The sequence below is a fragment of the Protomyctophum parallelum genome (assembly GCF_964188405.1).
Source record: "Protomyctophum parallelum genome assembly, chromosome: 17".
In the NCBI taxonomy this organism is placed as follows: domain Eukaryota; kingdom Metazoa; phylum Chordata; class Actinopteri; order Myctophiformes; family Myctophidae; genus Protomyctophum; species Protomyctophum parallelum.
The window spans coordinates 21,388,909-21,411,819 of record NC_139719.1 but is presented as its reverse complement, the minus strand read 5'-3'; the positions used below and the strand labels follow the sequence as shown (position 1 = coordinate 21,411,819).

General features: G+C 42.0%; 1 protein-coding gene across 1 annotated transcript in view; it reads right to left on the bottom strand.

Moving 5' to 3' along the window:
- LOC310874380 (myosin heavy chain, fast skeletal muscle-like) overlaps positions 1-21,783 on the bottom strand; it is a 36,279-nt gene extending 14,496 nt beyond the window's left edge. The window contains exons 1-26 of the mRNA XM_083787155.1: positions 21,743-21,783; positions 20,245-20,470; positions 19,018-19,161; positions 18,149-18,305; positions 17,998-18,025; positions 17,776-17,881; positions 17,215-17,307; positions 17,053-17,116; positions 16,858-16,956; positions 16,662-16,765; positions 16,102-16,240; positions 15,298-15,416; positions 14,453-14,602; positions 14,168-14,338; positions 13,567-13,765; positions 10,423-10,533; positions 9,945-10,012; positions 9,758-9,845; positions 8,680-8,797; positions 7,980-8,103; positions 7,577-7,713; positions 6,261-6,516; positions 2,714-2,956; positions 917-1,093; positions 395-540; positions 57-147 (exon numbers count right to left, since the gene is read on the bottom strand). Of these exons, the coding sequence (XP_083643281.1) occupies positions 57-147; positions 395-540; positions 917-1,093; positions 2,714-2,956; positions 6,261-6,516; positions 7,577-7,713; positions 7,980-8,103; positions 8,680-8,797; positions 9,758-9,845; positions 9,945-10,012; positions 10,423-10,533; positions 13,567-13,765; positions 14,168-14,338; positions 14,453-14,602; positions 15,298-15,416; positions 16,102-16,240; positions 16,662-16,765; positions 16,858-16,956; positions 17,053-17,116; positions 17,215-17,307; positions 17,776-17,881; positions 17,998-18,025; positions 18,149-18,305; positions 19,018-19,161; positions 20,245-20,448 (3,336 nt within the window). The 5' untranslated portion in view covers positions 20,449-20,470; positions 21,743-21,783. The remainder of the gene's footprint in view (positions 1-56; positions 148-394; positions 541-916; positions 1,094-2,713; positions 2,957-6,260; positions 6,517-7,576; positions 7,714-7,979; positions 8,104-8,679; positions 8,798-9,757; positions 9,846-9,944; positions 10,013-10,422; positions 10,534-13,566; positions 13,766-14,167; positions 14,339-14,452; positions 14,603-15,297; positions 15,417-16,101; positions 16,241-16,661; positions 16,766-16,857; positions 16,957-17,052; positions 17,117-17,214; positions 17,308-17,775; positions 17,882-17,997; positions 18,026-18,148; positions 18,306-19,017; positions 19,162-20,244; positions 20,471-21,742) is intronic.
- Between the last annotated feature and the right edge of the window lie 1,128 nt (positions 21,784-22,911).

Here is a 22,911-nt window from a genome sequence, read left to right as displayed (position 1 = left end):
TCCTGGAGTGAAGATGCCAGGATGAATTGTCTTTTAAGATGTGATTTGTTTAATACCTGAAGCTCTTTAAATTTCTTTTGTAGCTGAATGCCAAGCACTTGCTCGTCCTCGATTTTCCCAAGAAGATGACACATTTCAATGTCCTTCCTATAAAGATGAGCATACCGGTAGACCACATTTGACAGTATTTTGATAAAGTTTGACAAAATGTAATTGGTTCAATGTGGTTAACATAGTCTTTCCTTAATTAAACTTAATTCAATTGCTAATATAATGTCAAACATTATACAGACAGACTACATTTCCCAAAAGCATGTATTTAATTATGTCTGACCAGAAGCAGGCATAACAAAAACAATGTGTTAAGAACCATTTAAATGATGTGTGTTCTCACTTCCTAATCTTCTCATCACTTTGCTGCTTGTCATTCTCCAGGTCCATGATGGATTCCTGCGCCTGTTTCATATCCCCTTCCAGCTTCTTCCTGGCTCTCTCCAACTCCATGCTGTGCCTCTTCTCTTGTTCAAGAGAGCCCTCTAGCTGTAACATCACAGTATTGAAACATATCATAGCATTATTATTATTATTACACTCTCCATTGATTGAACTAGCACCGAATTATGTTGCATTCTGTAACCTCGACCTGAATCTAGATTTCAGTTTGTCACTCATAGTAGACAAGCTCTTTTCGACTCCCCCATTATTAACTCATCTTTATTTGTGTAGACCAATGGTTCTCATCCTGTGGGCCGGGAATTATATTTGGCCAGATGATGATTATTAATGTGGAACATTTGTTTTCTCACTCTCACACAAGTAAACAAACCGTGTCCCCAGTTCAAATAGGATTATTTGGGCGCGGCCTGAAAAGAAATGTGGAGAACCACCGTAGTAGACGACTGGTCAGCCGACTCACGTCGTCCACCTGCTGCTCCAGCTTGAGCTTGGCCTTGGCCAGCGTGTTGACCTTGTCCTCCTCCGCCTGCAGGTCGTCCAGCGCCTGCTGGTGGGCCTCGTGGAGGGCCTTCTTCTCCCGGGTGAGCCTGACCACGCTCTCGTCCAGGGCCGACAGCTCCTCGGTCAGGTTTTTCACCTGAGGGATGATTTGGGAAGTCATTCATTCTCACATTAACCCATTCTGACCTGAGATCAGATTCTAAAAATGTCTTCTAAATCCTGACAGTTTTCCATTCTGACCCGAGATCAGATTCTAAAAATGTCTTCTACGTCAGTCGCTCTTCGATTTAAAAAAATATAGCAGACCTACAAGCTCGTAGCGCGCCACTCGGTGGCGCACTATGAGCTTGTAGATCTGCTATTTTTCAATAGCTAATGCATAACATAGTGCTTACACCAAGTGTTCAACAGGGGGTCTTCAACAGGGGGATCCCTAGAGTTACTAGTACTACACTATTTGTGTGAAAGGAACTTCTTTGCCAGGTGCTTGAAAAGCGCCTGGACTACATTTTGCACGCACCAATACTGACGAGTCGACCGCAAAGATGACTGCAATGGACACTTTTTCATGATTGGCCACCTCTAGGATGCCTCTTAAGCCAATGGGAGACTTACAGTACCCATAAAACCCATCTGAACGGCATAAAAACCCGGATAGGCCTACTCTGAACGCCGCAATGCGGAGCGAGTGGCAACAGAAGCTAATGCTATGAGCTAACTGGAGCTAGAGGAAAGCCATAACAAAACACAGTGAGTGAACCAACAAAAGAACGTCAGATACAGTATACGAACAAAAACGAGCGCTACATGCATTTGTTGCACCTGGCAGTAATGACCGAGTCATTCTTGTTATTTTGTGGTTAGCCGAAAATATGAATCCAACACAATGCTATACATAAGTCTATGCAGCTAGCTATGACATTTTTTAAACTGCAACATCATTTGATACAATATATTAGGCCTGTCAAAAAAAATCGATTCGAGTTAGAATCGCGATTCTAATGATGTCCGATGTCGTTTTTTTTTTTTTTTTTTTTGCACAAATGTACCTGTGCATGCAATGCATTATGGCCTGGGTTTCTGCATAGTGCATTTACTACCAGCTAAGCTAAGCCTGCCAATTGTATTTATTTTACACCTGTTTTAATACTAATGTATTGTTCTGGTATTGAGTGAGAAGAGATTTTGTAACTTTTGTACTGGTTCAAATTTGTGCAAGCTAAATAAATGAGACATGTTCTTACTCTTGGATTTAACCTTTGTGTGTTTAAATCATTCAGTTGATAAAACCTTTACAATTATACAAGCTTTTTACTAAATGTACTCTGCTTTCATGCCAGAAGACTGGAGTAGATCATGCTAAAATTCTATTTATTCTATTTGTTTTTAATAAAAATAAAAAAACTGCTTTAGAATCGAAAAAAAATCTTTTTTGAATCGAGAATCGGAAAAATCGAAAAGATCGTTTTTGAATCGAATCGTCACCCCAAGAATCGGAATCGAATCGAATCGTGGGACACCTAAAGATTCGCAGCCCTACAATATATAGTGTGTATACAGTGTGTGTGTGTGTGGGGAAGGGGGGATCCCTGCTTCATCTCGTTCTCAGCTAAGGAGTCCGTGTTCTGAAAAAACTAAACAAAACAAAACCTGTTGAAGAACCACTGAATTGGATCTTCAGCAAAAATAATAATAACACATATTCTTTTAAAGTCCCGGGTATATACCAAGAAACCCCCCCTCTTTTCCTCCGAACCTTGTTTTCGGTGGAGTGCTTCTCCTTCTCCACTTTGGCCAGGGTGAGCTCCAGGTCGTCGATGTCCCTCTTCAGCTCTGTGCACTCGTCCTCCAGCTTCCTGCGCTTGGCGGTCAGCTCCGAGCTCATCTCCTCCTCGTCCTCCAGACGCTCGCTCAGCTCCTTGGCCCGGGCCTCCAGCTGGATCTTGTTCTTGATCAGGCCCTCGCAGCGCTCCTCGGCGTCCGCCAGGCCCTCGTTGTCCTGCATGAAGCTTCATGTTAACAACGCTGTTTTAGAGGGTTTGATTAAAGGGCCACTTCACTCCTTTTGCAACCAGATCTTATTTTAGTGACGCTTGGGAGACAAGAAACACTTTCCTGGGGTTTTTATACGTGGGTAATATGGTGTTTTAAAATATTTTAGTATTTCAAAGTGTCCATGGGCTCCATGATGTCATGGACACTATAGGCTCACTTCCTTCCTGGACTACAATTCCCATAATGCTTTGGTTCACTGCTCCTCCTTGTGGATAGGGGGAGGGCATGTAGTCCAGGAAATAAGTGAGCCCAGTGTCCATGACATCATGGAGCCCCTTCCTTCCTTCCTTCCTTCCGTCTCTCTGATCTGTACCGGTTCCAATATCCTTAACCCTCTTAACACATTTCCCGCCAGGCTGTCTTTATAATGCCAATTGGTCCTGCCAATGTTAAATCCCCTACTTTTAGAAATGTATAGAATAATCTCTGGTGGGGCTCCAATGACACGGAATATTTCAAAAGGAGGATTGTCATGTCTGCTTTCATGGAAAAAATAAACTGAGTCCATAACTATGTTCTGTTATGTAGATATCAACACTTGAATAAATGGTGGTACACAGTCCGAAATCCAGTATTTTTAGTTATAGCGATCTGAAGATTCAGTTAGCTTCTAACTGAATTTCAGAATTTCTACTATGGCCACATATTCAAGCCATATATCAAATTAAAGATACGTTTGTTTACTTTAATGTGGAAAAAAGAACACTATTCCATTATGTTCCACTATGTACATGTGAGGCTCTGAATGCAGCATGGTAAAAAAAAAAAATAATAATAAAAAAAAAAAAAGGAAAAAAAAAAAAAAAAATGAAAGGAAAAAAAATGAAAGGAAAAAAATTAAATTAAAAAAAATTAAAATAATAAAAAAAAAAATATATGAAAAAAAATATGAAAAAAAATTGAAAAAAAAAATTGAAAAAAATTGAAAATAAAATAAAGAAAAAAAATAAAATAATAAAAAAAAAAAACCTAAAGGGGTTCTCTTTTCACAACACGTCAGACGCGCTGTGAGCTTGTAGATCTGCTATTTTCAAATAGCTGATTTGAATTATACTCTGTATTGCATGTAATACACTGCCATCTCATGGCCACACCATGGTGGTGCACTCATGTCATTGCACTGTGGCACTGTGGCCATGAGATGGCGGTGTAGTACAACACACAGTCACATTGAGCATGGACTCTCACACACTTACAGATGGAACGCGCACCAACACGTGCGCGAGACGTCTAAAAGACTTATAAAAGACGTCTAGAACACTGTGCAATATTTCATGAACCTGGTTGCTTGTTTCACTCACAAGCCCTGGCAACCCCCGTCCAATCGCAATCGTCAAAAGTATGTAAACAATGGAATCGTAATACTAATTTAGAAACATAATACAACTTTGAATCACTTCCTTTGGTTATTGGTTACTTACATTATATAATATTTACGTTTCTAATGCCAATAAAGCCATTTGATTGTATGTTATGTGCATTATTTCATGAACCTTGTTGCTTGTTTCTATCACAAGGCCTGGCAACACCGGACATGCTGCCGGTTGCCCGGCTACCATGCCATTGTTGGAAAGGTTTAACCAATCGGATAGCTTGTTGGTGAACCTCTAGACCCCAGACCCCTAGACTCGATGAAGAGGCAGGGATGAAGACAGGATTGCATGAAAAGCAGAAAGTTTTATTCTGATCAATCGTTTGATGACAAATTGGACAATATCGAGGGTTTTATTTGCATTGTGCACGGTGTACAGAGGAAATACGTGCATTGTTTGTGCACGGTGGATCTGGTTGCATGGATTGGATTATCAGTCTGATAGACTCGCTGGAGAGTGGAGATGGACTCAGGGCAGGACGCGCATGCATGCACGCAAATAAATGCGAGAATTTGTATACTTTTATTCTGAGATCGTTGGATTGACAATGAGGGAAATAAGTTTTATATGCATTTTGCACGTGGACAGTGGACATGGGATGGCTTCGGATCAATCTTGGACGAGGGAAAAAAGTTTTGATTTGCATTTTCACATGGATAGTCGTTTTCCGAGACGTTTTTCAGGTAAGGAAACATTGCTTCTGTTGTTCAACTGACACCGATGGAGGCAATCAGGGACATTTTTTGTCACTTTCTTTGCTCGCTCACACCTCCTGTGTGTGTGTGTGTGTGTGTGCTTGGGGGGGGGGGACCTCAATCTTATCCAGCAGCATTTTTAGGACCGTCCACTTGAAATATGACACCACGCGTTCGCTTTGTTGGGAGTGTGGAGTGGGGGCTGTGCTTCTGTGTGTGTGTGTGTGTGTGTGTGTGTGTGTGTGTGTGTGTGTGTGTGTGTGTGTGTGTGTGTGTGTGTGTGTGTGCGCGTGTATACTGCGCAGAGCTGAGATCACCATGGTGCGAGTGCGATTTTCTTTGAGACACAACTCGGTGAGAGGCGAGCCGTGTGTGTGTGTGTGTGTGTGTGTGTGTGTGTGTGTGTGTGTGTGCGCGCACATGCCTGGGCAACGTGTTTCGTCTCTCTGACACAGCACAGTGTGTGTGTGACTGTGTGTGTGTGTGTGTGTGTGTGTGCCGGGAGCCGGCCACGTCTCTTTCTCTCTGCGGTTGCGGCTGTCAGTGTTGTCTTAGCTTGTTTTGACTCGGATTCAATAGGTTACTCATTAATTTGTGCATGGTGTTTTTGTTTTTCGTGCTGTGGCCACGTCTTTAAAGATAGAGGTTCGGGGGTAACATTGATGTGCACGTAAGAGATGACATTTTCATATAACGGGGGGACCCCAATAGAACGCAAAATGCGTTCGTGGCACGCACGGGGAATTTAATTTATTTGCGTTACTTGCGTTCCAGGCAGGGGGTGGGTTAAAAACGGTCCGAAGCTTAACGCTTCCGTTTAATGTGATGGAACCGATTCTGGTTCCTCCATGTTGGATCGGGTATACTACATACACCTCCGGTTCTGGATGCCAACCCCACTACCCACCCAGCCATCCTTTCCAAACTCATTGCACCCATTCTGACCTGAGATCAGATTCTAAAAATGTCTTCTACATCCTGACAGTTTTCTGAAAAAGCCATGTTTCTACGTCAGTCGTTCTTCGATTTTTCAAAAAATAGCAGACCTACAAGCTCGTAGCGCGCCACTTGGTGGTGCGCTATGAGCTTGTAGATCTGCTATTTTTCAATAGCTAAAGCACAACATCATGCTAACACCAAAAGGGGTTCCGCCGCCCCAAAATGGTATAAATCAACATACCGCCACCACTTGCAGCTGCAGGTCATTCTTCTCCTGGACGAGGGACACCATCCTCTCCTCCAGCTCCTTCCTCTTGGCCTCGGCCTTGGCCAGGCTCTCCTTGCACTTGGCGAACTCTTCCTTCATGGCGGCCATCTCCTTCTCCGTCTCGGCGCTCCGCAGCAGGGGCTTGACCTTGAAGTAGAGCTTCATCCATGGCCAGTGTTTGACGTTCATGAAGGAGCGGATGTTGTACTGGACGACGAAGATGGACTCTCTGGTCAGAGAAGTGGGTTTCTCTGGTTAGATCAGTGGGCTCCAGTGTTGCTTTTGGCAGCAAATTTCTATTTTAGTTTAGTCATAGTCCTTTGACTGAAACTTTTGACTGAAACTATTTTCAGCATGCAACCAAGTGTAAAATGACTTGTACTGTACTGATTTCTTGTTCACTTCACTATAGTCTCTTCCTAACATTTTAGTCTAGTTTTTATTTGTCGAGGAAATTGTCACTATATTTAGTCTTAGTGTTAGTCATCGTAGCTTATTAGTTTTAATTTAGTTTCCATTTGTTTTTTGTCAGTGAAAAAAGGTAGTCGACAAGCATTTTTCGTCTTAGTTTTAGTCGACGAAAACAACACTGGTGGGTTCTCAAAGTGGGCTAACCCATTAAGACCTGATTCCAGCGAATCCCCCGTCTCGAAAATATTTTGTGCCAGGGACCCCCAGACGCAAAGATATGAGCTTTGAAAAATACATATATATTCACAGATTTGCACACATTTTCACAAAGAAATAGCAGATCTAGCACAAACTGACGCGCAAATCTTCTATGCGTGTCCGTGGATGGCACAAGATATCTTCAGATGAGGGTGGTCCAATGGATTCATATTAATTTTGGCGTCCTTGACATGAAAATGTTTGAGAAGCACTGGCTTACACCACAACAAACGCAACGCGACACAACACAATCAGTGGAGCCATGGCTACGGGAAGATATTTACAGTAGGAGGTGGCGGCGCCGCACGCCGCAAAATGCGCGTGCATATTTGCGCATTTTCACTCAGAAAAGTGGCTTTTACCTTCCCTCGCATGAGCAAACTGACACAGGCAATTAACAACGATAAGGCGCAGATACTGTGATACAGCATATATATTAGGCCTAGTAACAGAAATCTGTTTGAATTAAAATTATTATTATTTGTGCTCCAGCCCCCCCCCCCCCCCCCCCAACCCCTACTTCCCTCAGCCATGACTGTGGAGCCCCGGCATTCTACGATATTTTGATAGGATAACGCACACAGTGAGTGACAGCTTGAGCACAACAACGTGCTCTGTACCTTCTCTCGTTCATTTTGGTGATCTCCCTCCTCATGAGATAGCCTCTGCACAGTGCCTGAGTCATTGTGACCAAACTCGCCAGCTTCTCATCTCTCATCTCCTCTAGGGTCCCCAACAGGCCAGCCTTGAAGAACACCTAGGAGGTTAAAAAACGCGTGCAGTACTTAGTTTAGGCAATTACAACCTATCTCAAACCCTCTCCCTAAACCTAACCTCCCACGGGGCAGCACACCTAAACCTAACATTAAATATCTAACAAAATAATGACTAGTCTAAACTAAGTATCCACCCCACGCACGCACGCACGCACAGTATACTGTAGATATACTATAATATCTCTACAACATTGTTATGTTCTTGCTACAGTAGTGTAAGATTATAAAACGAGCACATGTAAAGCACCTTGGTGTGGCCAAACTTGTACTGAGTGTGGTCCACGTCGATGGACCCCAAGAGCTTCTCTGACGCCGTCTTGTTGTCGATGAATTGACCCTCAGGAATAACACTGGCATTCAGCACTTTGTATCTGTTTATACATATAGACGCATTATTAATACATTAACACTGGAATGTCGCCGGCTTCTACCTGTTCCAGGTTTACAGATACAGTACAGTAACATCATTAATACAATAACACTGGCCTTTAGGGGTGGGACAGATTCTCTTGCCTCCCGATTTGATACAATCTCGATACCTATAGGCTGCCGATTCGATTTATATTGCGATTCTTACTATATTGTAACAATATAAACCAAGAAAAGTTGAATCATACACTTCAATTCTGCTAATTAACGTCAGTAAGTCTTTCAGATATTTTTTTAAATGATTCAGAACTTTAAAATCTATTAAAAAAATCGTGACATAAAAAAAACGCAATATTTGAGTGAGTCGATTTTTTCCTCCACCCCTACTCTGGCATTCAACACTTTGCACCTGTTCCAGGTTTATAGATACAGTGCATTATTAATAAATTAACACTAGAATTCACCACTTTGTTGTTGGTTTGCTCCAGCCAGGGTTTACATTAATTTCAATGTGTTTTAATGATTGATGATGCATCATGCTAAATTAGTCCAACTGTAACCTCCATTCTGTACTGTACCTCTGCTTGAAATCCCCATACAGGATTCTGCTTGGAAAGCCCTTTCTACAGATTCGGATTCCTTCCAGAACACCATTACATCTCAGCTGGTGGATGACCAATGGATTCTCCATCAAACCTGATGCAAAGTAATTAAAATAAATATCCACATTTCATATGACACCGACTAATAATGCTGTTATAACACTAGCAGTCAGTGGTGGAAAGTAACAAAGTAGCCTATATTGAGTACATGTACTAAAGTAGGATTTTGAGATTCTTTTCATATATCGTTGCTGTTTGGAAGAAACCACCTAACTCCATTTGGAGGTTTTAAATCAATGCTATTGAACACCTTTTACGTCTGTAAAAAGAAAATATTGAACCAATGGAATGTATTAAAAAGTGCTTCGGCGGAAGCCTAACTCCAGTGTTAAAAGTGCAACGCCAGTGCTATTGAACAGGGAGGAGACCAAGGCGCAGTTGTAGGAAACATGCCTCGGGATCCTCCAGGAAGAAGTCACTAATGTTGCTCTGGAGAGGGACGTCTGGAACACTGTGGTGGAGCTGTTGCCCCCGCGACCCGACTACGGATAAGCGGTTGAAGATGGATGGATGGGTGGAGTGCTATTGAACACCCTTTACGTCTGTGTGTTGGTTAAAAAAAATATTGAAACCAAAAACCTGTTTTTCTTTTTGGTGGTTTCTTCCGGACAGCAGAGATATTGTACTTTTACCTCAATTATTTGAAAACTTTAGTCACTATACTTTGTAGAGTAGATTCTGTGTTTTTATTATTTCTATTATTACAAAACATGCATTAACCACTTTAGCCTTATCTACTTCGGCTATTTGAAAATAGCCGATCTACCAGCTTGCAATGCAGTCCTGATGCAATGCATTGTGAGCTTGCAGACCTGCTGTTTTCAAAAGATTTGTATACATTATTGAACTTGTGAAATGGGACATTCTGCATAATAGCACTTTATAGTATATTTAGTATATTTTGATGCCAATACTTTTGTCCTTTTACTCAAGTATAAAATGTCAGTGCTTTTCCCAGCACTCTGCAGCATTTAGGTCAGTTTCACCGTTGTACCTGGAGTCTTGAACTCGTTGGGAATCAGACATCGTACAAAGTGAGGATGTGTGCATCTCAGATTTGTCATCAGCTTGCCAAGGTTTTCCTGTCGGAGAGGACAGTGCTGTGGTAAAAAGCTGCTGGTGCACCCTAGTGGTACATTTTTCTTTGTATGGTTGAAGACAAAAGGCATTACATTACGTACCCTGAACAAAGCTGAGACCGTTTGAAATGATCCCCCTTTCTTTTTGGCACCTTTCTTCCCTAGATCAGCTATTAGGATGATATGGACTGCTATGGTTATGATGTAAATAATTGAAACGAAATATTTAAAATCACACAGAAGACAGACTTCTATCATCTAACACAGTTTTTTTTAAACGTTGGCTATTAAAATATAACCGATACACAAGCTCACAGCGTATCACTTCGTGCTGCAATGTGAGATTGCACACCTGCTATTTTTTAACCTTGAAAGTATTGGAGAAGTTTGAATTTGGTTTATTGATTGATTGATTGATTGATTGATTGATTGATTGATTGATTGATTGATTGAATACTTTATTATTCTGAAATGTCACTTCGTGCCACGCTGCAAGCTTGCACATCTGCTGTTTTTTAAACATCTTAAAAGTGTGAGAACTAACGATTTAAGAATGAGAAAGACTTATGCTCCATCATACCGTCTGTTGAGGCGAAGCTGGCGTAGAGGAGAGCCAGCAGCTTGAGAGCAGACTTCTGGTAGAGCTGGACCACCGACTCGTTCAGAGGGTCTTTATTCTTGTCGAGCCAGCCTGAGATTAGGATGGGGTGGAAAATCAAATGGGTTCATAGGTTAATTGCGATGCGGACAATGGAAGATTTCTTTTTAAAGAAAGAAGCTTAATGTTTCAAGGTTCAAGGTTGTCTTTATTTGTCTCCCTTGGGAGAAATGTGTCTTGTAGACAGAGTCGCAGCTGCATACAAATAACAGACACATAAGAAAAACACCATGAAACATACAAAATAGAGATATTGCACACATTCCCTTGATAAAGTGATGAAGTGCAATCGGCAATCTCTGATTGAGCATTTTGATTGACAGGGGAACAAATGAGTGTTTAAATCTATTATGCACATACCGTGGAGTTCTATACCTCCTACCGGATGGCATTAGCTCGTACTCTCTGTAAAACACATGCAAGGGGTCAGATACAATATTCCGAGCTTGTCTCAACACTGCTTGTTCAAAGATGGCCTGGGGAGTGATGGGGGGGGGGGGGGGGGGTGGACATGCCCATGATCTTGAGATTTGTGACTCTATACTAGCTCTGTAAAAGGTCAACATGATATTTACACTGACTCCGAAGAGCCTAAGTCTTCTGAGAAAGTGTAGACGCTGGTGTATCTAAGTACACAGTGTTTGTAACATGCGTGTGCCAGCTCAGGTGTTTGTGTTTGTAGTGCTTAGTGTGCTAAAAGATAATGGAATAAAATGGATCGGTTTCATTATGGATCATTAGAAAGCACTTGTGACACTGTGAGTTAGTAGTGAGGGGGGGAAACAAATCATGTATTGGAATCGAGATGCATTGGAAAATGGATTTATAATTTAATGGTAGCCCTCTGAATGGGAATCAAACCGTGAGGTATTTAAGTCCGACGTCATATTGTAGTCCTACAAGTCCAAGTGGCACCAGCTCCCGTCCGCTTCTCATTGTAAATATAATATCTAAACGCGTGAATCTTTATACAACGACGTTAATTTTCAGAAAGGAAGCCATTGAGGGTTAAAACGGGTCTTAATGCTTCCAACTCGAGTAGAATTATTAATGTTCTGTACAAGTGTCCATGACAAATAAAATATATGATGTGGAGACAATAAAGACTATTAGGCCCTCATTTATCAACCGTGCGTACGCCAAAATATGGGCGCACGCCGAAATTACCGACATTTTCGGCATTTAACATTTCCGGCAAAGCTTGAAATTGAACTTGAGTAGGACAAATAGTCACGGCAGCCGTACGCTATTTTCTGTCTTACACAAGCGGAGCAGCCTTGTCTGAACTGCTGAGAGGCTGTCACAGGCATCTAAACATATATGTATTCACTCCTAAAATGTTTATATAAAATGTATGTATAATGTATATGGGCTACATGTAAAAAATTAATAAATAAAAATGTTAAGGAATACATGTGTCATATGAAATTAGTAGGAGATAAAATCGCGCAATTAAAAACAATGTTGCAAGAGATGCTTAAGCCATTTAAACAGTGTTTTGCATGAGCGCATACATGCGAGGATTTGGGCTGTCTGTGCTGAAATATTTCCATGACGGGACGTTGGAGAGTATAGTGCAGCAGCTGCTGCAGCTCAGCTGTGGAGAGTCCCAACGTGCAGGTATAGCCTACTGTAGCCTAATCTACAGCATGAAGGCCGATGTCTTTCTTACGGTATGTGCAATATAATAAACCCGACGCGTCGCTCGAATGCCAAATGTACCGTGCCAGGCTCCCAGCGCAAGTGGGAACTGCATCGGAGATATAGGTATATTACCCAGCCAGCCCACGCTGCCCACCACCAGCCACATGAGGCTATATACTGTTTTGGCTGCACATTCATATAATGACAGTTGACTTGACAGCCCGGCCACTGCAGTGACTAACGACTGCGAGGCAATCTAAATAGACTGTCGAACGTCGGAACGTGCATGGTCAGTTGGTCACGGACGGACCACTGTGATAGAGAGAGACAGACAGACAGACAGACAGACAGGACAGGACAGGAGAAGCACCTGCAAAACAGCAGCGTGTGGGTGCCTATTTGTTATTTAATTATGGTTCACAGGTTCAGGTTTTCGTTCACTAATATATCTTGTTGTATATTAAATTAAAAATACTTTAATAATTTAATATACAACTAACAACACACAGTGAAAGTTGCAAATAGCGATATGTGCGTGCGTGCGTGCGGGGGGGTGAGGCGGGCAGCAAGGGAAGCGAGAGGAGAAACAGACAGCCTTATTTTAATGTGTCATGATGTAGGTGCGTGCGTGCATGACAGCAAGGCAAGCGAGGTGAGAGTGAAACAGACAGGGTAGGCCTACAACTTTATTTAATTCATGCAGGTGTTCGTTCTTTATTTGTTTAACAACACACCAGTTAGTTGGGCTTGGGTGTGCGTGCTGTGCGTGTGTATGAGAGAGGGGGGTGAGGCGGGCAGCAAGGCACGGGAGAAACCTATTTTTTCATGTAACCATGGTTTCAGGAAACGTATTGCCGTTGTTCATGTCGCAAAAACGAGGGCGAGGCTTGATTTCTTAGGGCGTGCCAGATAAAATTCAGCCGTGACATTTATTAACGTGAGAATAAAATTAAGGAAGGATCAGCTGTTTGCGATCACTTTATAAATGCCGTGGCGACGTGGGTGTACTACAAAACCTGCACTCGAATCTGTGGCAGATTTTACACCCGTTTGATAAATGAGGGCCTTAGTATTGAAGGTGGTAACAGTCCATTTGCTCAGTACAATATTTCGGGGGCATATTTAAAATGTGTGCAGGGTTGAGTATGTTGAATCTAGTTTGCATTAATGAGGATTTAGTTGACACAATGAAATAAAATGGCGATAGTATTCAGCGTGGGGCAGACGGCCTGTCACAGCCAGATTTGGGAGACCAGTAGCTTTGTGGTTGTTTTCGTCTCAGATTTAGTCCGAAGGAGCGACACAGTATAACTCTATGGTGGACACAAAAGCGACACAAAAGTAGGACCCGGAAGTATCTCAGGAGGGGGGCGCTCACGTCTAAACGGCTGAAATACTGAACAGAGATCTCCAGCCCTATACCTGCGATGCTGTAGTCCACTGTGCCGGCATAGTGCACCAGGGAGAAGTGAGCCTCGGCCTTCAGGCCCTTGGCAGGCTTGGGCTTCTGGAAACACAGCGACTTGCCCAGATGCTGGTCGTGCAGCTTGTTCTTGAAGGTGCTGTCCGAAGCCTTGGGGAACATGCACTCCTCTTCCAGGATGGAGAAGATGCCCATTGGCTGTAGGGGGGGTTAGTAAAGATACAATATGAAGAAAGAAAGAAAGAAAGAACACTTTTCTCCATGGTTTTAGTCGACAACATTTAAAACACAATCCATGCCACCTGTTACAATAGAAACGCTGTGCAGGTGCCAGAGATATGGGACAAATTAAATAATAAATAACCGTGGGCGCATCCATGTGCACATCGCGTGCACGTCAGATTTTTTTTTTTTTTTTTTTTTTAACTATATATTATTATTATTATTTTTTAAATTAAAAAACAATATATATATATATATATATATAAAAAAATTTTTTTTAAATAACGTAACTTTACGTCCTGGCACAGGTAGTACCTGCTGCTTAAAACGTAACCAAACGTTCCTGGCACAGATTGGGTTTTGACACTGGTGTTACACCTTCTCAATGAGCTCTATGCAGGCAGCCAGGTCCATTCCAAAGTCAATGAACTCCCACTCGATGCCTTCTTTCTTATATTCCTCTTGCTCAAGAACAAACATGTGGTGGTTGAAAAACTGTTGCAGTTTCTCGTTGGTGAAGTTGATACACAGCTGTTCCAAACTGTTGAACTAAAAAAGAAAAAAAAGAGAAAAGAAAAACAAGGTTCAACAAGATGTAGATTAGATAAAGATGCTATATATATGTTGGATAATTTGCATTGCGGTGCTGCACTTGTCACTTACATCAAAGATTTCAAACCCAGCAATGTCCAAGACTCCAATGAAGAACTGCCTTGGCTGCCTGGTGTCCAGCATCTGGTTGATGCGGACAACCATCCACATGAACATCTTCTCATAGACGGATTTGGCTAGAGCCATAACAGAGTTATGGACCTTGGAATGGAATTGCAAAATGCAACAGGGTTATTATTATGGCAAGTAGAGCGCCGTTGGAGCCTCTACAGCTGGCCTACTTGGAACGATGCAAGTTGGAAATGAATGCCCCGCCCAGATAATTATGTCTGTGTCTCTTTTATGCCCATATATGGAGTTCTTTGTTAGGCATGCCTAAATATGGAAGAATGATGTCAGAACAGGCCAGCTCCATATATGGACACAGGGTAGCGGCCCTGTTCAGAGCCCGGGCAGAGGCCTTTTTGGGGCGGTTCTGGCCAACTGTGGGTCCGACCGACTCGACACCGGGCACTGCATCAATTGTCAGGTGTGGGGTTGCCACGGCAATCAATTGGCTGAGGCAGAGGCTGGAAATTGCACAGGTGAGGGGATTCCCACTGAGGGGATTCCCACTGGCAGAGCCTGAGTGACCAGAGCCTTCTGTGGTGGTTCTGGAGAACCGTGGGTTCCGCCCGACTCGATACCGGGCACTGCACTCACCTGTTGGGGGTGTGCAGTGGAACGCGTGTATCGACTATGAAGTCGTGGGGCAAACGGTTCTCGAGTTACGTGCATTACAACCGTACACAGACACACACGCACGCACGCATGCAGAGACGTGGCACATTTATAGTAGGATATGCATTTTCAGAGATTGTGTTATTAATGCTGCTGGCACGGCCACTGCACATCACCTGTTGGACGGTCTGGCCCTTGGTGACGTACTCGTTCCCAACCTTCACTCTGGGGTAGCAGAGGCCTTTGAGCAGGTCTGCAGAGTTCAGGCCTAGCAGGTAGGCCACTTTATCTGCCACTGAAACAACAACATGATTGGAGCAACATAATACTGCTGCTTTACCATACATTGTATTGTTATAGAAACAACTGGACAGCTATCATGGCAGGCAAGCGTACAGTATGTTATCCATCAGCATGTACCATAAAGTATGTATCTCCATATTTCAACTTTTGTGCCTTATTCTTATTAGATATTAGTCAGTGTGCCATGTCGACAGTAATGACACATAAAAAATCCCAATATATTGTTTTTGATTGTTCACGAATAAAGCCGTTTCCCTTCTTTTAAAATATTTTCTTTCACATTGTTATAATGATCATTAGACTCGGAGCATTGGGAGCAGTAACCCACCCAGACTCCCTCCCCTGTCAGAGTTCAGAGGTTTAATGAATTTAGAATTATGTGCGGGATGTAATTTACATACACATGTGAGGGACTTTATTTATTTTACTACATTTTTTTTAATAGTTTATTTTAAACCAAAAATACTCTCTCACACTTATGCCTCCTTTGTGCCAATGGTGGCACCGGTGCCAAAGTTGCCTACCCCGGGTCCTACTATGATGTCATACCAGAGTGTTACACAAAAGTAGTGAAAATAGCAGCTCTACAAGCTGTATATTGGCTATTTTCACTATTTTAAAATGATTTAAAAAAAAAGGTCAAATTGTCTGTCGAAGTCAACAGGGATGTTGTTTACCCTCTGTGCCGTCCGGCTCGGCCTGCTCCTCTCTCTGCTTCTGTTTGAACTTCATGTTCCCATGATGCATCACGGCACCCGTCAGCTTGTAGATGCCGGTCTTCTCCTCCGGGGTGAAGCCCAGGATGTCTACAGCCATCTGCAAATAGAACACAACACATCAACTGTTAACTGCACAAGGTGACATGTAACTGAAAGCAAGTCAATTCATGTTACACAATTTAGGCATTTAGCAGACGGTCTTAATCCAGAGCGATTTACAGTAAGCAAGAACAACACGGTAATACATCAAAGGTAATACATCAAATACATAGAATTAGTCATCAAGTATCAGCAAGCTAAGAACCTAATATCTGTCTAACGGTAGATCATCTGTACAGTGAGGCTATGATTATTATACATTATAGAGTGCCATGTCCACAAACAGTGCTAAATCTAATAAAATGCTAAATTATAAATCCAAATTACATAAACTAATTAGCTTTTGCATATGCCTGTATGGTCGAGGCACATTAGCACGTTATCACCTTTAACCGTTAGCATGAACTATGTCCACTTACATCTGTAGCCACCAGTTCCTGCTTGTCGTCGATGCTAGCCACTGTGATTTGACCCTGGCTAATCATGGGGAAGTCATAGGGGTCGGTGCTGATGAGCATCATATCTGTGAAACATAGCCGTTGGTGAATATTATTACCTTTTTGACAAACATAGTGTGTTTGTTGCTATTCAGATGAACGTTTCTGTGATTAGTACCAATCAACTCCGGCTTGTGGTTGGTCATCACTTGATAAAAGATGTGGTAACTCCTCTCATCTGCAAGCTGAAACGTCACCCTGGACTTTTCCAAGAGGTCTGTATAAAAATGTTTAAAGAATAAACCACTTTACATGTTGAATTCACATACTGTAGTAATATAGTGTCACAGTCCACACAGTTCATTTGACCCACATGTCTCAATGTCAGCTGAAGACAGTTTCCCTGTGGTTCCGAAGTGAATCCGGATGAATTTGCCCTGATTGCGAGATAAATAAATATGACATTTTAAATTAATGAGAAATGAGAAAACGGTGGAATAATTCATATTTGTGATCTGACTGCTTAATAACTCACAAAGCGGGATGAGTTGTCATTCCTCACTGTTTTGGCATTGCCATATGCCTCGAGCAGGGGGTTTGCAGCAATGATCTGATCCTCTAGAGAACCCTGTCAGATTATGTTCACATTCAGTATGTGGTTCAATCATAACATAATTGATCATCATTGATCATAATTGATTATTTGCAGGGTCATATCTGCCGATACCGATTCTGACCGATTCCGATATTATACAGAGGACCACGGTGAAAACAAGCCTAGGGCCTATAGGGGGCCAAAGCCTCCAATATAGGGCCTGTTAAAAAAAAGTATTCAATCAATCAATAAATAGCATATACTCTTTTCCATATCGGTTTTCACAACTGAATTGACTACTGAATGAGATGAGTACATACACAAATTAAATGTAGAATTTTTTCCATTTTTATTTATTTTTTGCTGGTGAAAACCGATTCAATAATCTGTATTATTTTGAGACCGTTCCGATATGGCATTTTTATGGACCGATATAACCTATTCCGTTATAATAAGCATCGGGTGTTTTTTGCGCATTATATCAATGTTTGTTTCATTCACCTGCATTTTACCACTTTCTTTCTTCTTGTCCCCAGACACTGCAATTGTTGCAAAGTACTGGATAACTCGCTTGGTGTTCACAGTCTTTCCTGCACCAGACTCACCGCTATAAGCTCCAAAGAAATAGGATAAAAGTGAACAAAGCCATAAAGTAAAGTCAGAAAGTTATGTTTTTTTGTCATTTGTATCTGTTCTGTAGTGGTCTGAATTAGCATATCTTACGTGATCAGGATAGACTGGTTTTCTCTATCTGTGAAAAAGATTATTTTTTTTAAATAGTGTTTGCTCACTGCAACCATACGATAAAATCCGAATGGAGCATTAAACGTGGAAACGAGAGTGACACATCCGCCTAATAGTAATCTAACCTTACCAGTGAGCATGAACTGATAGGCGTTGTCGGAGATAGAAAAGATGTGCGGTGGAGCCTCCATGCGCTTCTTCCCTCTGTAGGAAGACACCACGGCCGCACTGTAGACCGGCAGATACTTATAGGGGTTCACAGTGACACAGAAGAGCCCAGAGTAGGTCTGCAATTCAACACAATTGTCCATAAATCACCGGAATCATTTTAATCTGGTCTTGCTCGCAAGGACATACAGTATACAGCAACAATTCCCAACTGTGAGGATATGTGGCTCCAAATATTTGGCAAAACACTAAGATTATATTGATAATAGTGTGCTTCCATTGAAAGGCCAGTTTTGGTTGGGGATTCATAGTTTAAAAATGATAATTCTGCCATTCAATAAGTTAAGTTAAAAATGTGAAGTTCATAGTGACAGTTCTTACTGTTTGTACTGCCATCTAGTGGTGGAGCTAACGGGTATAAAAGCATGAGGAAGTTAAACTCTTAACTCAGTAGCCTAGACTAGCCAGCATTTCCCCATTGAACAGTGAGCTGTGCACATGGTCTGCTGAGAATTCATCTTGTAACGCTTTTGCCTTTAATGTGGGACATTATTTGTCTGTAAGTACAATTAGGTCCTTTGTTAATCGGTGCAAGGTGCAGGGGTAACAGAGTTTTTTGTATGCTATTGTTTTATTGACCTATAGCCTATGTGATTTGGAATATATTAATAAAGAAACTTTGAGCAAAAATAAATAAATTAACATGCTCTGTAAAATGTAAATGCATGCCCATCAGTTGGGCCCAAGATTTTTTAAAGTGGGCCCCTGTTCCTGAAAAGGTTCTGAATATGAACCTGTGTTAGGTAGGCGGTGAAACGACATGCTACTCACATAGATCATCCACGCTGCGTAGCGCTCTTTGAGGTTGTACAGCACGGATGGCTCGTTGAGGTGGGTCATCATGGCCATGTCCTCGATCTTGTCAAACTTTGGTGGGTTCATGGGACACACGTCGTCGTCCATCACCGTCACAACCTTGGAAATGGTGACGACGTCCGGGTCATTTTCCATAATGGAGAAGCAAGAAAAAAGGGGGTTAGGTGAAATGGTCGGCATGCATTGATACTTAAATCGTCATCCACTCATCAATGGGGAGAACAGTGACTCTCAACCTGTGAACAAGATTTTATTGATAATATAACATATAATATAATAACAATAATTGGGACTTAATTCCAGGTCCATTTCATAGTTCCATTAGCCTTAGTTCCATTGATCGAAGCCAGAACACAAATGTACCCGGCCCACACATCTGACCACTTAACAAGGCAGTGGAATGGCTGCCATGTTATTATAAGTGGGTGGGTGTTAAAGAAGGGTGGGCTGCAAATACTTTTGAGATTTTGAAGTGGGTCCTGATCCAGGAAAGGTTGAGAATCACTGGGCTAGAAGAATCATGTCAATTGTCTGGGCTGTACTTACCTGGAATATAATCAGGATATAATCAGGAGTATTGAATTGTAAATGAGAACTTGCCCTCCTGTTGAACCTTATTTGTCCAGGTTCGACAGGTATAAACCGCTGTTGTTCAGTATAGTAACCCACCTCTATACGTAGCCTACTTAAAACCAAGACTAGTCTAGTCTAACACACACACACACACACTGGGTGTGTGGGCAGCGGTGGCTCAGGGTTAGAGTGGCTGGATGGTAACCGCAAGGTTGCCAGTTTGAACTCCCCCAGAGTTAGTGTCGAAGTGTCCTTGAGCAAGACACTGAACCCCTAATTGCTCCTGATGTGCTGGTTGGTGCCTTGCATGGTTTCCGCCGCCATCGGTGTATGAATGTGTGTGTGAATGGGTGAATGTAATGCACAATCTATGTAAAGCGCCTTGGATAAAGGCACTATATGAATGCACCATTTACCATTTATTTTACACTAGAATCAGAGTTCCCAAATAGAAATTGACAGGCTTGACTCAGGAGAAACAAGAGTTGATTCAGAAAAGGGCAATGGAGAACACACACTCACACACTCACACACACAGTCAAATCCTCAGTATTCATTTAACTCTCAGAGTAACATGCAGTGCTCATCAATGGCTCAATTATCACTCACTTGGCCCGCGGCGGTTTTGACGGTGACTTTGTCACCGTCTCTCCTCTGTATGTTCCCCTTGACGTACAGCTGTTTTGAATGGGTCACATAGCAGGCCGTCTTAGCGTCGAACGGCCTGTTCTGAGCCTCGATCCTCTCCCTCTCCGGCTTGCGGAGGTATATGGACGCCTCCCCATAGACGGCCATCTCTGCATCCGTACTCATGGTTACCAATTATGGTAATGATCTAGAATGACAAAAGATAAATGTATTATGGGGCTCTTGTTGTGAATGCTATCTTCTTTTTTTTTTTTAAGATATTTTTTTGCGGCTTACGCCTTTTATTGATTTTTGAAGGGACAGACAGTAGGCTGACAGGAAACGGGAGAGAGATGGGGGGATGACATGCAGTAAAGGCCGTGTCGGGTCCGGGAGTCGAACCCGCGGCACACTGCGACTGGATTACCAGTCCGGTGCCCAGACCGTTACGCTACGGCCTGGGCCGTGAATGCTATCTTCATAGTAGGGATGGGCATTTGGGCCTTTTTGAGGGGCGCTATCCCCTCCTACATCCAGCTTTGTCTGTTTGCGTGAACACAAACACGATGATTTGATTGGCTGATCAGTGATCACCCCATATAGCGATGATTTGATTGGCTGAGCAAAGTACATATTGAGGATACAAAAGTGAGGGCAGAAAAGTGAAGACGCCAAAAGTGACTGGCCGGAATGACATTTGTGATGATTTGATTGGCTGAGCACGGAATGTGATGTACAGTATGATGATGTATGATGAGCTCCCCTCACTATATATTCCCCCTCACGCCTATATTCAGCTATAGTGTAGATTTTTGTCCTAACACAACCATTAAATGCCATTGACAATGAAATGTGAATTTGCGTCATATGTGTCTGAGCAAATCGGTATTTTTGTTTAATTCCCTAAAATGGAAGATTTACGTCATATATGTGTCTGAGCAAATCGGTATTTTTGTTTAATTCCCATTGACAATAACACGGAAAATTTACGTCATATTGTGTCTGAGCAAATCGACATGTTACGTCATTGATGATGAATAATGATAAGAGCACCCCTCACTTCACACGGGTGTGATTTTCTTGTAAACGTTTAACCTGTGGAATGTGGGCGGTTAACAGTCTATATGATACGGATGATGTATGATGATAAGAGCGCCCCTCACTTCACACAAGTGTGATTCTTTTTCTTTACTAGGCATTGTAAAATAACGTATAAGGAAAAATTATAGATTATATTATATTTATATAAAGAGATTTATTCCATTCATATTTCATTTTATACGACTTAATTTCGGTTAACTTTGGTTATTTAGTCCTCCTAAATGGTTAGTGACACACATGTCGGTTAAACCATCCCATCCCATCTCTATGTGACAGACTATTATTGAAACAATTATGTACACATTGCACTGTATATCATAATTCATAAGACTACTAATACTTTAAAAAAAATAGCATGGAAGAAACATCACTTACCCACCTTGACTCTGTCGTCTTGTTGGAATGATTTCTACTAGTGCTCTGAGGAAATATCATAATGAGATAAAGGCAAATTGTAAAGTAATGTAGCCTACAATATGACATCATTCATTCATAAATGACCCTATTGTAATCACAAACATAAGGCTCACCACCCTCGTAGCTCTGTAGCTTCAACAGCAATTGAAAGGACAGGGGATCGGGGGCCTCTTTTATTCCGTTAATCTAGCCCTCTGTTTAAATTCCTCCTCTCATTTTGGGCATGGGGAGAGACCCCCAGCCACTCCCCGATTCGTTCTGTGACATTTATCTCATTTTAGGCTTATTTTTAGAATGAGAATCTACTACAGATGTTATTATTATTATTCCATGTGAGGCTTACGTTTCAATCAGCCACCCGGATAATTGAAATTCCTGCTGTGATGAAGACTCAGGGACGCTGATACTATTGTCACTGTCGGCCAGAAGTCCTGTATGCCCATATTTCATGTTTTAATTAATGCCATAGTGTATACTTTGCCGTATGCCTGTGGCGCGCAAAAGTAGACACAGCAGCCAATTTACAAGCTCAATCTCAGAGAGTTTGTGGACTTGCCAGTCCAGTTTAAAGTTGTTAAGTTTGTCTGTTTTCATGAATATTTAACCAATGAAAAAGAAAGTAGGCTATTGACAAGAACTTAAATAATAACTACATTGGATTCATTGGAACAGGTTATCTTTTCCCATTCCCTGAAAAGTATGTTTTCCGCCCAACAGCGATGACACAGTATGTCTGAATAAGAAAATTAAAGTAAAATGCGTCACGCAATTACTAATGGCATCATGGTGCATCCGTGAAATATTGCCTTTTGATTATGGGCCCTAATCATGCTTAATCCGTTGATCTTATGCTAGCTTTAGGTGGTGTGTGTGGATTGCTGGACATCGGAGAGGGGGATCCATTTTAGATATTGTAGGGAAGCCCATAGCGCAAATGTCAGCAGGAATTCTCCCGAGGATCTGCCCTGATCTCTACAAACAGTAGAGTTTCTCAAATTAGACTCAAACCGTGCGCACACAGGCCATGGTGGATTTGGATATAAGTTAGGGGCTTAGAACCACACACACTACTGGCTTGAAAGATATTATCTGTTAAGGTGTCTTCTCTGGATCGGCTTGTCAGACCGTAAC